General features: G+C 39.6%; 2 protein-coding genes across 6 annotated transcripts in view; one reads left to right on the top strand and one right to left on the bottom strand.

Moving 5' to 3' along the window:
* The window catches only part of SKIC3 (SKI3 subunit of superkiller complex), a 136,304-nt gene extending 131,638 nt beyond the window's left edge, over positions 1-4,666 (top strand). For 4 of the 5 annotated variants that reach the window (XM_059175500.1, XM_059175498.1, XM_059175499.1 and 1 more), the window contains 2 exons: positions 154-277; positions 2,362-3,078. In XM_059175500.1, the coding sequence (XP_059031483.1) occupies positions 154-277; positions 2,362-2,436 (199 nt within the window). In that variant the 3' untranslated portion in view covers positions 2,437-3,078. Of the gene's footprint in view, positions 1-153; positions 278-2,361; positions 3,079-3,670 lie in introns of those variants that run through there. The other variant, XM_059175497.1, reaches the window with a different exon arrangement.
* An 8,454-nt stretch (positions 4,667-13,120) lies between these two features.
* FAM81B (family with sequence similarity 81 member B) overlaps positions 13,121-15,844 on the bottom strand; it is a 62,704-nt gene continuing 59,980 nt past the window's right edge. Inside the window, exon 11 of the mRNA XM_059175495.1 lies at positions 13,121-13,587. Coding sequence (XP_059031478.1) covers positions 13,585-13,587 — 3 coding nt within the window. The 3' untranslated portion in view covers positions 13,121-13,584. The remainder of the gene's footprint in view (positions 13,588-15,844) is intronic.

Genomic DNA, 15,844 nt, shown 5'->3' with positions numbered 1-15,844 from the left:
CCTGTCCCTCTGTCCCTTCCCCCTGCTCATGCTCTCTCTCTCTCTCCCTCGCTCACTGACTCACTCACAAATAAAAAAATAAAATCTTAAACAAGAAGAGGAAGAAATATGTTAACTTAGATGCTTTGGACTAAATGTAAGTATCTTTTTCAGAGAGACACGGCGACTTTTGGAAAGAGTGGTGTATCAGCCTGGGTATCCCAAGTCTATTGTATCAACCGCACGTTGGTATCTACTGAGACACTTACATGCCAAAAATGACTACGAGCTTATTGATGTAAGGCATTGATTTTATTCACAATATTTCATTTTGGACCTTTGTTGGTGGGGGTGAAGGTTGCTATCCTGTTCATTATAGGATATCTAGCAGCATTCCCAACCACTCCAAACGCTAGGTGCCAGTGGCACTCTCCTCTTCCCTCAACCCAACTCGTGACAGCCAGACATGTTTTTAGTTATGCCAAATGATAATAGTAATTGCTCCTTGTTAAGAACCACTGATTTAGCCTGTAGGAAATACATTCTCCTGATGTGCTATGTAGAATAAGAAAGTTAGACAAAGGTGCTAGGTGCTGGTTATGGTATTTTTTATGACCATTGAACTGGAGGTAAAATATATAGGGTAGGTTTGGATGTAGCAGGATTTAATGGGATTTTTTTTAAAATTTTATTTATTTGACAGACAGAGATCACAAGCAGGCAGAGAGGCAGGCAGAGAGAGAGGGAAGCAGGCTCCCCACTGAGCAGAGAGCCCAATGTGGGGCTCGATCCCAGGACCCTGGGACCATGACCCGAGCTGAATGCAGAGGCTTTAACCCACTGAGCCACCCAGGTGCCCCTAATGGGATCTTAATATTACCTTTGGAAATATTAGTTTACCTTTCTTGTCTAAGAAAAGATGCATGTGACAGTTTCTGCTCCTCATGGGCTAGCTCTGGTATATAAGTACATAAAACGTATGAATGTATATCTAAAATTCTTTTTTAAAAAGGTTTAAGATTCTCATAACTTGAGCTTTTTACAAAATATGAATATTAATGAGAAGCTTTTTAAATATCTAAAGCACTTGAAATACTGTTTGCCTTTCAGTGAAACAGCATTAAGGAAGTATTAACAAAAACAATGCTTGGAGAAAGGCATTCTAATTAATGTATTGCAAATCAAAAAGATAGAACTTGTGTTGGAGACAGTTTGTTGGAGACAGTTTTCCATGCTTTCCTTGGATTTCTAAGCATTCTGTGAGCAGATGGCCTGACTGCTCTTTGTTCCAGACTGTCTTTTCAAGGATGTTTTTATAGTGAGCCTTGGGAGACAGACATAAGTGTCTCCCTTTAGAGTAAAGGGTTGGCCCATATAAAAGATTCAGGTCTCCTGGGCTCAGGGTTCCTCTCTTGTAATGCAAACCAGTATGGATGTGGGAATCTGTATACTTGCAACCCTGTCACCTATGTGAGTCTTAGGACCAAGGGGGAATAAGTGTAAATGTCTTGATGCTCAAAGTTTGTTGTGCCCTGAGTGGTAAAGACCTTTGTCTCTGACCCAGGAGAATCGTGTCTTTTGGCAGTATCCATGAAGCTGTGCAGGCTGACTTGTTAGCTTGCAAGTAAAGCAAAGTCTCAGACCCTTCACAGTGTTAAAAAACAAACAACCAAAAAGTTTTATTAGTCGATTGAGCAACCAAAATTAAATCTTACATTCTATGGAATTGGTGAAAACCTTGCGAAGCTTGTTGATAGAGCCTAGAATCTGGAACCTCAATTCTAAGCTTCGGTTTTAAAGGAAAGGAGTATCGGGGCACCTTGGTTCTCAGTCGGTTAAGTATCTGCCTTAAGTTCAGGTCATGATCCTAGATTTTGGGGATCGAGCCCCGCATCGGGCTTCCTGCTCAGCGGAGAGCCTGCCTCTTCCCCAGCCCACTACCCCTCGCTCATGTTCCTCTCTTTCCCTCGCTCTCACTCTTTCTCATATAAATAATAAAGATCTTTAAAAAATAATAATAATAAAGGAGAAGAGTGTCACTTGCACAGTTCTGTGTATGAAGTGGCCTTTCAGATAAGGGTTTAGAGATGACAGTATTGTAACCAAAACCCCCACTTTGATTTTATACAGAAGGGTAGGAGTCAAAATGTTACATTTTTACTAATTGAGTATTTGAATAAATTGTGCTTATCTTTGATGTTGCTTTTGGCCAAACAATTTATTTCAGCAAAAATGACTGAAAAGATTTCACATAGTCACTTTTTCATGTGTTGTTTGATATTGCTTGCTGCCTATATTGTGGCATACTTGGCTTCTATGAATTTAAATTTGGTTATTGCTAATCAACAAAATACTAATGTTCCTGTATGTGATTTCCCATAGGTGCTGATAAACAATGCCAAAACTCATGGAGATACAAGAACATTGGAACTGAATCAGAAATTGTCTTCACAGTAATAGTATGTTATTTTATAGTAAGCAAGCAAAGAAAAAGTTGTTAGAAAGAATCAATGAATCAAGACTTTTCCCCCAAAGCAACATTTTAAAAAACTGTAGTTATAATCATCCATTCCTATTTTAAATCTAAGGACATTTAAGTTCTTAAGCTAGGGGTTTAATTTTTCAACAACTCTTAATATATAACTTTAATTTGAAAAATATGATTAATTTTGAGAAGCCCATAATGAAAGAAAAAAACGTGATTCCCTTAGGTGTTCATCAGTAATTTGTAAACCATTCTTTTCTCCATCTTGCATTTTGCATAGTAATATTTTTTGTACCCCCTTTGCAATAAAGCCTTAATAGCCATTTTCCAAATAATATGTAAAAGCAGATGAGCACGGTGCAAAATTTTACTTATTAAAAAATAAATTGAAAGATGTAATTTCTTCTATGAATTCTGGAGTTCAGCAGACCAACTCATCATAACATCTGAATAATCTTAGAGCCTGTTTTGCTAGTGGTTCATCTCAGATTCTGTTGAAGAAGTGTAATGTAACTGTTGGTGAGTTTAGACTGCTAATGGATATGTTTGTATAGTTCAAAACACTCAGGTGTATGGCTGCATTAAAAAAATCAATGGAAAATTTTGGAAAATAATGCTGACTGTTTAATTAATCATGGAATTTCTTCAATTATGACAAAAAGACTTGAACTTTCTGAAATAAGAAAAAACATAGTGTCTTATTTTCTTTATAGATTAATATCAGATATAATTTCTACATTTCAAATTTTAAAACTTGAAAGCACATTTACTTATTTTAGTTTTTCAAAAAACTTTTATATATCTGAAAAAACTGTATGTTGCTTAGGATTTGTGGTTTTAAAAAATATTTTCAGATTTACATTTATTATTTGTTGTATGTAAATGTGTTGGTTGTATAATTTATGTATATAGTTTTTCCAAATCAGCTTTATGGTGTTATTTTGTGAGATAATATAAATTGATAATATTCTATAATTAAATTTCACTCCAAAGGTTAATCTACTGAACTGACTATAATTTGGTGCATTCCCAAATTTGGCTGAATTTTTTCATCATTCAGACCTATACAATCAGTCTTTGAGGATATAAGGACCTAGGGCTCTGCATTATAGAGGCATGCCTAAGAGATTTCTAATGTTCATTCAGGTTGGTAAACCACTGGATTAACCCATCGGTGATTCTTCCCCTTACTTTTTTCTTTAACAGGATCAAGCACTTGCCATTCTCTGCCCATTTCTTCCTTATCCTCACAACTGCCCAACCGATTCAGTGCTTTTAACAGCCTGGCCCACAGACTTAGCCAGAGACGAGCTGCAAAAGGTTGCCTGTGCCTCTCTGGTGCCCGTACCTTCCTGCTTCCTCTGGAAAGCACTTTAGCCTTTACCCCAGAATGGACTGAATCTATCTGCTTAAATGCTTATGAGTCAGTTCTTATTTTCCATTTGCTTTCTGGGGTGTCACTTGCTTCACAAGGTTACTTTCTCCTGCTATGTGGACTTGGTTAGCCTTTGTCCCAGGCCTGTAGCCAAGGAGTGACCATTTGACTAAATTGCCTAGTTCTAGCCTCTGAGGACCTCAGACTCAGGTTTTCTAGACAGGAAGGTTTAAAAACACTATAGTTCGTACCATCTCAGGTAATTTTTTTTTGCATGGATGTACACACACCCTCTCTTTGTTATCTTCTCTTAAGATTCCTGCCCGGTTACTGTGAGGCTCAAATCACAAATGTACAATTTTTACAGACCTTACTTCTTGCCAGACTTTTGTTAAGTATTTTATACATTGTCATTTAATACTAATAAGTAAAGGAAAAGTGCTAAGCAGCATGCTTAAAGCAAAAGAAAAACCTGAAATACAATCAGTGTTATCAGATTCTAGGAACTTTAAAGTAGGCAAAATTTCTCTTCATTTTATATGTAAGTTTAGAGAAATTACATTAAAAGTTATTTCCAGAAGCGTCAATATTTAGCATTCATATTCAGTATTTGAGAATTATAGTGCATTTTTGCTAATTTCTATCCACATTTTGGCTCTTGTTGATTAATTAGGTGTTTGTAATCCAGCTAGACATCTAATAACCATTTTCCATGGGAAAAATATATTCCAGCTTATGAGTAAACTTTCAGGACACAATCTCTTTATTCGGGGTCACTTGCCATATTTCTAGAATGTCCCTTGCATTAATTTCTGGTCAGAATTTAAAAAAAAGTCTACGGCCATACCACCCTGAACGCGCCGGATCTCGACTGATCTCGGAAGCTAAGCAGGGTCGGGCCTGGTTAGTACTTGGATGGGAGAATTTAAAAAAAAAAATGTAATTTAAAATGCTATGCTCTTTTTTCAGTTTATAAAATGAGTTGACAAATTTCCTTTCATTTGGGAATCTACACAGAACAGGATTGGGCAGAAATGCTCAGGTTCTGCATTAAGGGAATTAAAAGATACGGTCACCTAAACTAGCATAAATAAATAAACTACTCTGAAACATTAGGTTAATATTTACTCATGTGTAATATGTGAATATGAAAAAATACATGTTTGTTTTCATAGAAAAGCTTGTTTGGGGGATATTTTATAGGAACACAGAAATGAAGGATATTTTATATATGAGTCAGAGGGACTTGCAGATCTATTTCAATTTTTGCACACTTTAAAAAATGTGGAACTTTATTTTGGCATAGTTGACCCTTGTCTCTCTACAGGTCTTCCTTTCTTCCACTTTAGTTGCCAATGGATAGAAAGCTTCTCAGACGCCCATGTGTAGATTCAGCTGCTGCTTATAAACTGACTGTCAATTTGCAAGAGAGGTTTTTTTGTTTGGTTTGGTTTTTTTCCATTAGAAAGATACATTTGTGTATCAGATACAAGTATAGTAATCTCCCCATATATGAATTTTTTAAGACTTTTTATACAGAGAATGTAAAAAGTCAGTAAATTTTCTCATTTAAAGTATACATCTTATTTTTAGTTTGTTGCTCTGGAAGTCCATTTAAGGTGTCTGGCTGTCCCCTTGCTGTATAATAATGGGTTTTCCTCTTTTGGGCTGACTAAAATATGAACTTTTTGAATAGCAGTGTTTTAAATTCGAATGTAGCTAAAAAAATCTTATACAACTATGATTTTTAAAAATAAATGCTAAATTATCTTCAGACCTCAAAATGTTTTGAGGGAACTTAAGAGTAGGGTCTCTTTAACAAACAGCTATTGTGAAACATTTGAAATCCCTTTTTTAATATTTTCAGTTTAGAATTGAAAATACGTATTTGTTTTAATGAAGGGATGTCATGCCTGGAGAGGGATAATTAGAATTGGAGTATCCCTTGGAAAAGGGTTGGGTTTCATATTACATTACAGGAGTGTTGAGATAATTTGCATGTCATCATCTTTCCTGAGTTTGAATTAGTACAGAAGTTCATTTGGGCTACATACTTCCCCTGTATATAGTACCTATTATAAAAACATATTTAAATTATATTAATTTTTTTGGAGAGAAGATAGGCACTAAAAAAAGTTTATCTTGCTATTTCTGCTTATATGGGAGGCAGAATAATGGTTCCCCAAACATGTCATGCCCTAAGCACCAGAACCTGTGAGTATCTGGCAAACGTGCTATGCTGTGGTGACTTTGACATGGAGAATTATCCTGGATTATTTGAAGAGACCTGATTTAATCACAGAAGTCCTTAAACATGGAGCGCCTTTCCAAGAGTGACAGTGGAAGGTCAGAGGTCCGACACTGCTGGCTTTGAAGATGGAAGAAGGTGGTTCCAGCCACCTTCTAGGCAGGCTCTAGAAACTGGAAAAGCAAGGCAACTTTTTTCCCGTGGAGTTCCCAGAGAGGGGAACAGCCCTGCTGGCACCTTGATTATGACCTGCTGAGACCCATGTTGGACATCTGACTTACAGAACTGTAAGATAATAAATTTATGTTGTTTTTAAGCCACTAAGTTTGTGGTAATTTGTTACGGCAGCGTAGAAAATGGGCGCATGGCTTACCGTGTATATTGGTAAAATGAATACACATTCCTTTGAATTCAAATTTCACTAGATCACTGAAATTGAGGATTATCGTCTTAATTGTTGCCCAGAAAAGGGGTCATCAGATAAAGATGATGAGTTATTTAAAACGGTAACCGTGAAAATACAAATGTCCTAAGTATTTGACTCTTAAGAACATGTGGCAGTTTATTCCTGTAACAGTATCTGAGGTGTGCTCACTGAACACGCAGCTTGGTGCACGGGGTCACCATATAGTTGATCAAATACTTCATTCATTCTCTTTAAAAGAACTGCATCAAATCATACTCATAAAACCTAAGTAGGGTGACTCAATCTGGGTTTCCATATTTAATGGATATGTAACTGGGTAAGTCTTATGTCGTGGCCTTGAATTTTTATGTAAAACTATAAAGTCGGGGCCTTGAGATAGATTTCTAATGGCAGCATTCTGTTATTCTACGGTCGCCAAAATTTTCTAGGTCCAAAATGAGCTGGAAAGAGTTATTGAAACTGCTTGGTCAGCCCCTGTGAAGCAGCAACTCTGGTTTCCACAAAACAGGGCCCCCTCTTGTGCTTACAAACCTGAGGGTAGAACCCCTTTCCAAAGAGACCTCCACTGTAAAGGAGTAGTTCATCAGTAGTTAATCAGCTGTAGATATTAAGACTCTGAGAAGAAAAGTAAACCTATACTCAGAATATTCTAATGGAAAGCACCATCTGTGAATGGCTGAGTGTAATTATATGTGCCTTCTATGTGCCGAATAGTTATACCTCATACAGAGAGAGAGCATCCACATTAAATAAAATAAAATAAGCACGTTGTTTGATTATCTGACTCCCAGGTGCCTTAACTAACTTGAGTTTCTAAGACCCTGCCTTTTTAAATGCCATTCCCTCCCCTTTGATCATACAAAATTATGGTGGTTGCTTTCTCTATGGAGATAATATGCCACATCGTTTCGTATCAGGCATTTACCTGATACGAAACGATGTGGCATATTTTTTTTTTAAGATTTTATTTTATTTATTTATTTGACAGACAGAGGTCACAAGTAGGCAGAGAGGCAGGCAGAGAAAGAGGAGGGGAGGCAGACGCCCTGCTGAGCAGAGAGCCCGCTGTGGGGGCTTGATCCCAGGACTCTGAGATCATGACCTGCGCCAAAGGCAGAGGCTTAACCCACTGAACCACCAGGTGCCCCTATGTGGCATATATATATATATATTTTTTTTAGGAAAAAACAGTATATATGGGTTTTAAAGTTCTAATCTTAATTGTTCTCTTGAATAGATCAAGAAATAGTATACAAATAGTTTTTACAAAAAGATTATTTACTGTCTTCAAAAGTTTGGAAATTAGCCCAAAAAGTCAGGTGTTGTGGAAAAAAAAAGATATGGTTATATGTTCTATCTTTGTAGGCTGACTTATGTGTTTCTGGGCACAAGAGAAAAGCCAGATGGAGCAGAAGATTTTCCGTGTGCAAAGGAGGAGATTAGAGAGGACGTATACTGCTGAGAAGGCAAATTTATATTGTCATAAGCAGCTTCAATATTTATTTCTGAATTTCCTGAGCCCAACCCATAGTGCCTCAGAACAAGTGCTATTTATATATGGTTGGAAGGCTTCTAAGGTGTCTAAGGACGAGGCTCGGAATGATTTATGAACTCACTAGAATCAGATTTATGATAAGCAGTGGTGAATGCTTTGTGAACACTGGAAAATATGAAGGCAGGAAGAAGCTTTCACGCAAGCCAAGTAGCGTCTAACAAAGCCGAGTAAGACCCATCATTGCTGAGCATCTTGGCACTGTGACTTGCTTCCGCAGAGGAGCTTTCTGTGCACAGGAGTGGTGATCATTGCCCACCAGGGCTTCAGCAACCCAGCAGGCCTGGGCAGGAATAGATAGAGTGATGGCTCTGTGCTAGGCTCTTCATACTGTTACCTTGTTTAAGTCTCTCATCATTTTTTATGGTAGGTACTATTCCTCATTTTACAGGCCAAAAAAAAAAAAAAAAAAAAAAAAAAAGGAAATTCAGAGAGATTACTTTTCTCCATATTCTTAAAAATGAAATTCCAGTACTATTGTCTAATTTTATTAATAACTGCTGACACATCAGATGTCAGTGAGTTGAAGTATGTGTCTTTGGGACTGACTCAGTTATCCTGCCAAGTTGTATTCTAATATTGCCATTTACTTAGTGCCACTATCTGAATTCTGGAAAGAACCTTAGGAAGAAGGAAATTCCTCCAAAAGACTAACTTGGCAAATTTAGTTTTCCCCCAGCTGTATTTGCAAATTTAAACCTATGCAGTGATGAGGAGTACTCCACCCTTGTTCGATTTTGAACTTAATAGAAATTGAGACCTGCAGTGAGCTAATTGTTTCAGTTAGGCCTTGATAACATCATGGGTGCCAAACCTTGCTTTCCTCTTTGGCGTTAATTAATCTCTCTTTCATGAACTTTCTTTTGGCCCTCCACATGTCTTAGGTACCTAACACTTTCTTAGTTTAAAAAGACCTTGATTTACTTACTTACCACCGAATGCCTGCAGAGGAGGTAGTCGATAAAAGCTCTTGGTTGTGTTTTTGTTCCTTTCTGAGAGTTTTATGTTGGTGTGTGAGTGCTTAAAAGCCTTCAAGTGCTAAGCAATGGGATTTAAGCACAAGGGCTAAATAGGTTCCTTGGTATAGGAGTTGTTCTGAGTTGCAGAAGTAGGTTTGTCCACCACCATTCACATGTCTCCAAAAAGGCTGCACACACTTGAAGTCCATCCCTGAATGTTTCCCTTGTGAAAGCAGTGCATTATTTTTTGGAGAAACATCTGACAGTTGGATACTAATGACTTTGACCTGACAGTAATGGCTGTTGGGTTTACTTTAATGGCCAGAACTTACAGAGGAAACACGCTTCTCCGCACGTTGGCATCAACACCTTGCCCTGCTCCAGGCAATGTCTATAACGTTTCTTCATTATGTTAGTCTCCCTCCCCAGAGACAAGAGAAGGAAATGCTTTTAATGCAGAGGAATACTTGCCCATTATAATTTTGTTCCAGGAGAAATCTATATTTTGTACTTCTTTCTGCTTTGGTCCATTGCTAAGATTGTTGCAAGCCAAGGTATTTCTCCTCATACACAATGCAAGGACCTTTATAAACTCGAGTATTTTTAGATACTAATCTGAATCAGTTAGATGAAAGAGTGCCATGGAACTTTTCTTTCCCATCAAAATCGAAAGCTCTGTTTATTATTATTAATCTGTACCAATTGTCAAGCACAGTACCTACTGGGTATCAGATACTACATTAGATGGTCTACATATATTTAGAGAAATAATACAGTAGAATGCTTAAGAGCCCTTCTCTGGACTAATGAGTTCAAATTCTGACTGCACTTCTGATTAGTGGTGTAACCTCACAAAAACGACCTCATCTCTCTGTGCCTTAATAGTAGACATCTCTTTGGAAGATTAAATGAGTTAATCCAGGTAAAGTGGGTTAGAGAAGTCTCTGATAATAAGGTAGGTGTATTATTATCACCATTTTAAGAGAGGAAACTAAGACTCCAATTTAGAGAACATATCCAAAGTCACACGTATAGTAACTGGTGGCATACTGGTTTTAAACTAAGGTCACACCTCAAAAATCCTCAAGACTTTGCAGCATAGATCGTTAAATTATTTTTCAGTTTTCTCAGTTTGTGTCTTTAGGAACTATAAAAGAGCACCTGGTTTCTGACATACTCCTGGACACATCAGTCATTTTTTACTCACACAGTTTATCACATGTGTAAATAGCTTCTGAAAATGAAGTCACAAAACCAGGGAATGGGTTTATGGAAAATTTAGTCTATGAAGTTAGAAAATTTCACGATTGTATATTAAAAGAAGGATCTGAAATAACAAATCTTTACTACAAATGACTGTGACTCTAATCTCTTGGAGAGGGAAATGCCAAACTGGGCAAGGGCCAAAGCAGTCTAATATTTTTCCTGACAACAATCCTGCCTCTCTCTGGGAGAGCTCAACACCCTTTCTGCATCTGAGAAGATGCAACACATTTTTAAATTTATTTTTAATTTTTTTAAGGCTGGAAGTGTAGTCAGAAAAGCATTTACAACTGTTCTACTGAATTGTGTAATGTACCCGCTTTTGGACAGTGTCCTCTTCAATAGGTGGGGATTTAATGCTGGGTCTGAAAGCATTACTGGTAAAACTCCAAGCTGATGCCATCTGCTAGCAGGAACTCACAGGGAAGACTGAAATCCTCAAAAGATGATATTTCCTCTCCTACTTCACTGTTACTGTTATCAGATAGTCACCTAGAAACTTCTAGGTTCCTCCTTTGCCTGTGCCCTCAGTGTTGTGTCCTCAGGGATTTTCCATGGTCTCTGTTTCTCATAGTAGTCTTCCTGTCCTCCACTCCCACGCCTCCCAACCCCAAGTGGTCTCTTCCTTTTTCATCCATAAGTCCTTTTCCTGTTTCTATGCTAGATCTTCAGTTTAGATCTTTCTTGTGCTCCAGGTCATATTTCTCAAATCACCACTGGAGATCTCCACTTGGGCATCCCATAGATAGGTAATTCAAAATCAATTAGTTTAAGACTGAGCTCATTATCTACACTCTTCTCTATCATCTCCCTCTTTTCCCATCCAAATTTGCTTCCCACACTTTATCTGTATTCTGGTCTCCACACTATAGCCAGAGGGATCTCCTGAAAATGGAAATAACAGTCACTCTCCTATTTAAAATCCTTCAAAGCTACTGTGGGTCTTGAAGATAAAGCCCAAGTTCCTCCACAAGAGTTACAAAGCCCTTTGTGATCAGACATCTTGTACTCCCTAACATTTCCAGCCTTTCATTATATACCTCCTCAAACCTTCTCTCCCACCTCCCATGCATACCTTTTAGGTTCTGACCATACCTTGGCATGTGTTCCATTCTCTTGGCCTCTGGGCCTTTGCCCGGGCTGCTCTATCTCCCTGAGCGCCAGCCTCTACCACACATAGCCCCTTTCCCTTGGCTAATGTCTGCTTATACTATAGAGGTCTCAATTTAGATACCCCTTCTTCTGGAAGACCCCTTTGCCTTATTTCCCAATTTTTCCTAAGTACCTTTCTCAGGTGTGCCATCACACTTTTTACTTGCCAATGTTTTTCAAAGTTTGATTATTGGTCTTTTCCACTAGTAAGTTCCCCAAGAGTAGGGTCCATGTTTAGTTTGCTCAACATGGTATTCCCAATGCCTAGCCCCTGAATGGAGGCTGCAAAGATGTAAAAAGTAATATCTCACAGAAGTTTGGAGACCCCCCCCCCCCGCAAAGGTAAAAACACAGATATTTATGTGTTTGCATGCATTATAGATCAAGTATCCCCCTAGTGTTTTGGGGTGCTACTTGCTGCTGTCATGGGTGATGCCAGCAGAAGTACCAGACCTTTGTGAGTTGTCTGTAGAAGAAGGGAAAACTGCTACTGTCCAGGGAATGCCGGGGGTGCTTTTTCTTTGACCTTGGGCCTTATTGCTGTCCTGACTCTCCAGTGGTGATCATATCACCTCACGATGGGACTGAGAAGGTGCTTGTTTTTGTGGCATTAAGTGAGGAATTTGTCCTTCATCTTCAGCAAGGAAGCAAAACCCTTTGAACATTACCATTTGGTCCTTAGTATAAATAATTTCATATGATTTTTACCCCTCGGCGCAGGTTTTGACAAGAGGAAGGAAATGGCAGGAAACACTGGGAGGCAGAGGACCCGTGGACTCTCTGAACCTGTTCCGATGGTGTTGGCGCCTAAACTGAGAACTCTCGGAGGTGATCTAATGTATGCCTCAAGTCCACTGGGTGGACCTGCACTGCACATTCTGTGACATTCAGACATCTTCCTGTATTAGTGGGACACAAGTCTGACATTTCCCATTTATGTCAGGTACCCCTGGAGTGGCTATGGCCATCTTTGGATTCAGCAAAAGAGAAATTGACTTGGGGATACATTTGGGTTAGAGGGTTATGCTTGTGTTGTTCATGGTCACTTCTGTATGGAGGTAAGTTGTGGCTGTCCTGAGGTAGCCTTGGCTTTCAGGAATATTCCTGCAGACTTTGGTGCCAACTCACTGGGATAGAACAATATCAGTAAGTCAAAATTGTATAAGCTTTAGGCCCTAACAAAACCTGGATCCACCTTCTCTCTAGGCATAGCCCTCAGGTCATCCAGAGTCTATGCAAACCTGCAAACACCCCAGCTTGGGATTCCAAGCAAGAACACGGACAGAAGACGCTTGGATTCCCCTCCTATCCTCTGGTAGTACATTCACTTCTACATGGTTCTACCCTGTCACTACCCATGAGAGACATCCCATTCTGCACAGCCTTTGCCTTGATCCTACACTATTATTCACACTACAATTTAGAGCATTTTTGCTTACAAGGAAAAAACAAATATAAAGTAAAAAATGAATATTAATGAGGTGACATGGCTCTTGATCTGTATGAATTTCTTTTTTTTTCTTTCTTTTTTCTTTTTTTTTAATTTTTAATTTTTAATTTTTTACAAACATATATTTTTATCCCCAGGGGTACAGGTCTATGAATCGCCAGGTTTACACACTTCACCGCACTCACCGAAGCACATACCCTCCCCAATGTCCATAACCCCACCCCCCTTCTCCCAACCCCCCTCCCCCCAGCAACCCTCAGTTTGTTTTGTGAGATTAAGAGTCACTTATGGTTTGTCTCCCTCCCAATCCCATCTTGTTTCATTTATTCTTCTCCTACCCACTTAAGCCCCCATGTTGCGTCACTACTTCCTCATATCAGGGAGATCATTTGATAGTTGTCTTTCTCCGCTTGACTTATTTCGCTAAGCATGATACGCTCTAGTTCCATCCACGTTGTCGCAAATGGCAAGATTTCATTTCTTTTGATGGCTGCATAGTATTCCATTGTGTATATATACCACCTCTTCTTTATCCATTCATCTGTTGATGGACATAGCGGTACAAGCCTTTCTCAAGCTCTGTATGAATTTCTAATTCCACCTTCTTATAATCACTTATTTGCTTCATTACAAAGAGTTACTGTTTCAGCCTAGTAGTATATTTGCTGTGGTGGTGATTTTTTAAAATACATTTTTACTGGAAACAAAAATATAAGAACAATAAATTCTTTTGTAGAAAACAAAATTCTTCAGCTTCCCGCCCGCTCTCGGGGCGCCAGCGCCGGCAGCACTCATCGCTTCGACCCGTGCAGAAGCGAGACTTGCTTCAGCCGGTGGAGTGGCGGGGACGGCCCCGGCCCCCTTTCCCCTCCCTGACCCCTTCTTTCCATCGCCCCCGTCATGGGGAACGCGGCGACCGCCAAGAAAGGCAGCGAGGTGGAGAGCGGGGGAGGAGTCAAGATGGCGGAGAAGTAGCAAGCTGAGACTGCTTCAGCTAGCCGGAGATCAGCTAGATAGCTTATCTAAAGATTGCAAACACCTGAAAATCCATCGGCAGATCGAAGAGAAGAAGAACAGCAATTCTGGAAACAGAAAAACAACCACTTTCTGAAAGGTAGGACCGGCGGAGAAGTGAATCCAAAGCGACGGGAAGATAGACCCCGGGGGGAGGGGCCGGCTCCCGGCAAGCGGCGGAGCAACCGCGCACAAAATCAGGACTTTTAAAAGTCTGTTCCGCGGAGGGACATCGCTCCAGAGGCTAAACCGGGGCGAAGCCCACGCGGGGTCAGCGTGGCCTCAGGTCCCGCAGGGTCACAGAAGGATCGGGGGTGTCTGAGTGTCGCAGAGCTTGCGGGTATTGGAACGGGAAAGCCGGCTACAGAGACAGAGCCGACAGTAAGCTCGCAGCTCCGTGTTACCTTGAACCGGTCGCAGGCTCGGTGAGCTCGGAGCGCGGCCGGAGGTCAGGCAGACGGGAGTAACTGGGCGCTGTTCTCTGAGGGCGCACTGAGGAGTGGGGCCCTGGGCTCTCGGCTCCTCCGGGCCGGAGACCAGGAGGCCGCCATTTGTATTCCCGTCCTCTGGAACTCTACGGAAAGCGCTCAGGGAACAAAAGCTCCTGAAAGCAAACCCGAGCGGATTACTCACCCCGGCCCCGGGTAAGGGCGGTGTAATTCCGCCTGGGGCAAAGACACTTGAAAATCACTACAACAGGCCCCTCCCCCAGAAGATCAACAAGAAATCCAGCCTAGACCAAGCTCACCTACCAAGGAGTGCGGTTTCAATACCAAGGAGAGCAGCAGAATTCCAGAGGAGGAGAAAGCCAAGCACGGAACTCATGGCTTTTTTCCTGTGATTTTTTTTAGTCTTGCAGTTAATTTAATTTTTTCTTTTTCATTTTTTTTTTTTTTTTCTCGCCGTCGGGTAAAATTTTTTTTTTTTTTAACTGTTACCTTTTTCTTTTTTAACGATTTTTTACTAGTTTATCTAATATATATATATATATTTTTACATTTTTCTTAGGTGTTTTCGTTTTTAAAAAAAAAATTCTTTTCTTTTTTTTTTTTTTTTTTTTCTTTTTTTTTTTCTTTTCTTTTTTCTTTTTTCTTTCTTCCTTTTTGAACCTCTTTTTATCCCCTTTCTCCCCACTCACGATTTTGGATCTCTTCTAATTTGGCTAAAGCATATTTTCCTGGGGTTGTTACCACCCTTTTAGTATTTTACTTGCCCCTTCATTTACTCTTATCTGGACAAAATGACAAGACGTAAAAATTCACCACAAAAAAAAGAACAAGAGGCAGTACCGAAGGCTAGGGACCTAATCAATACAGACATCGGTAATATGTCAGATCTAGAGTTCAGAATGACAATTCTCAAGGTTCTAGCCGGGCTCGAAAAAGGCATGGAAGATATTAGAGAAACCCTCTCGAGAGATATAAAAGCCCTTTCTGGAGAAATAAAAGAACTAAAATCTAACCAAGTTGAAATCAAAAAAGCTATTAATGAGGTGCAATCAAAAATGGAGGCTCTCACTGCTAGGATAAATGAGGCAGAAGAAAGAATTAGTGATATAGAAGACCAAATGACAGAGAATAAAGAAGCTGATCAAAAGAGGGACAAACAGCTACTGGACCACGAGGGGAGAATTCGAGAAATAAGTGACACCATAAGACGAAACAACATTAGAATAATTGGGATTCCAGAAGAAGAAGAAAGTGAGAGGGGAGCAGAAGGTATACTGGAGAGAATTATTGGGGAGAATTTCCCCAATATGGCAAAGGGAACAAGCATCAAAATTCAGGAGGTTCAGAGAATGCCCCTCAAAATAAATAAGAATAGGCCCACACCCCGTCACATAATAGTAAAATTTACAAGTCTCAATGACAAAGAGAAAATCCTGAAAGCAGCCCGGGAAAAGAAGTCTGTAACATACAATGGTAAAAATATTAGATTGG

Source organism: Mustela lutreola, chromosome 5, assembly GCF_030435805.1.
Source record: "Mustela lutreola isolate mMusLut2 chromosome 5, mMusLut2.pri, whole genome shotgun sequence".
In the NCBI taxonomy this organism is placed as follows: Eukaryota; Metazoa; Chordata; class Mammalia; order Carnivora; family Mustelidae; genus Mustela; species Mustela lutreola.
Note: the sequence above shows the minus strand (reverse complement) of the source record. Positions and strands in the feature narration are given on the sequence as shown.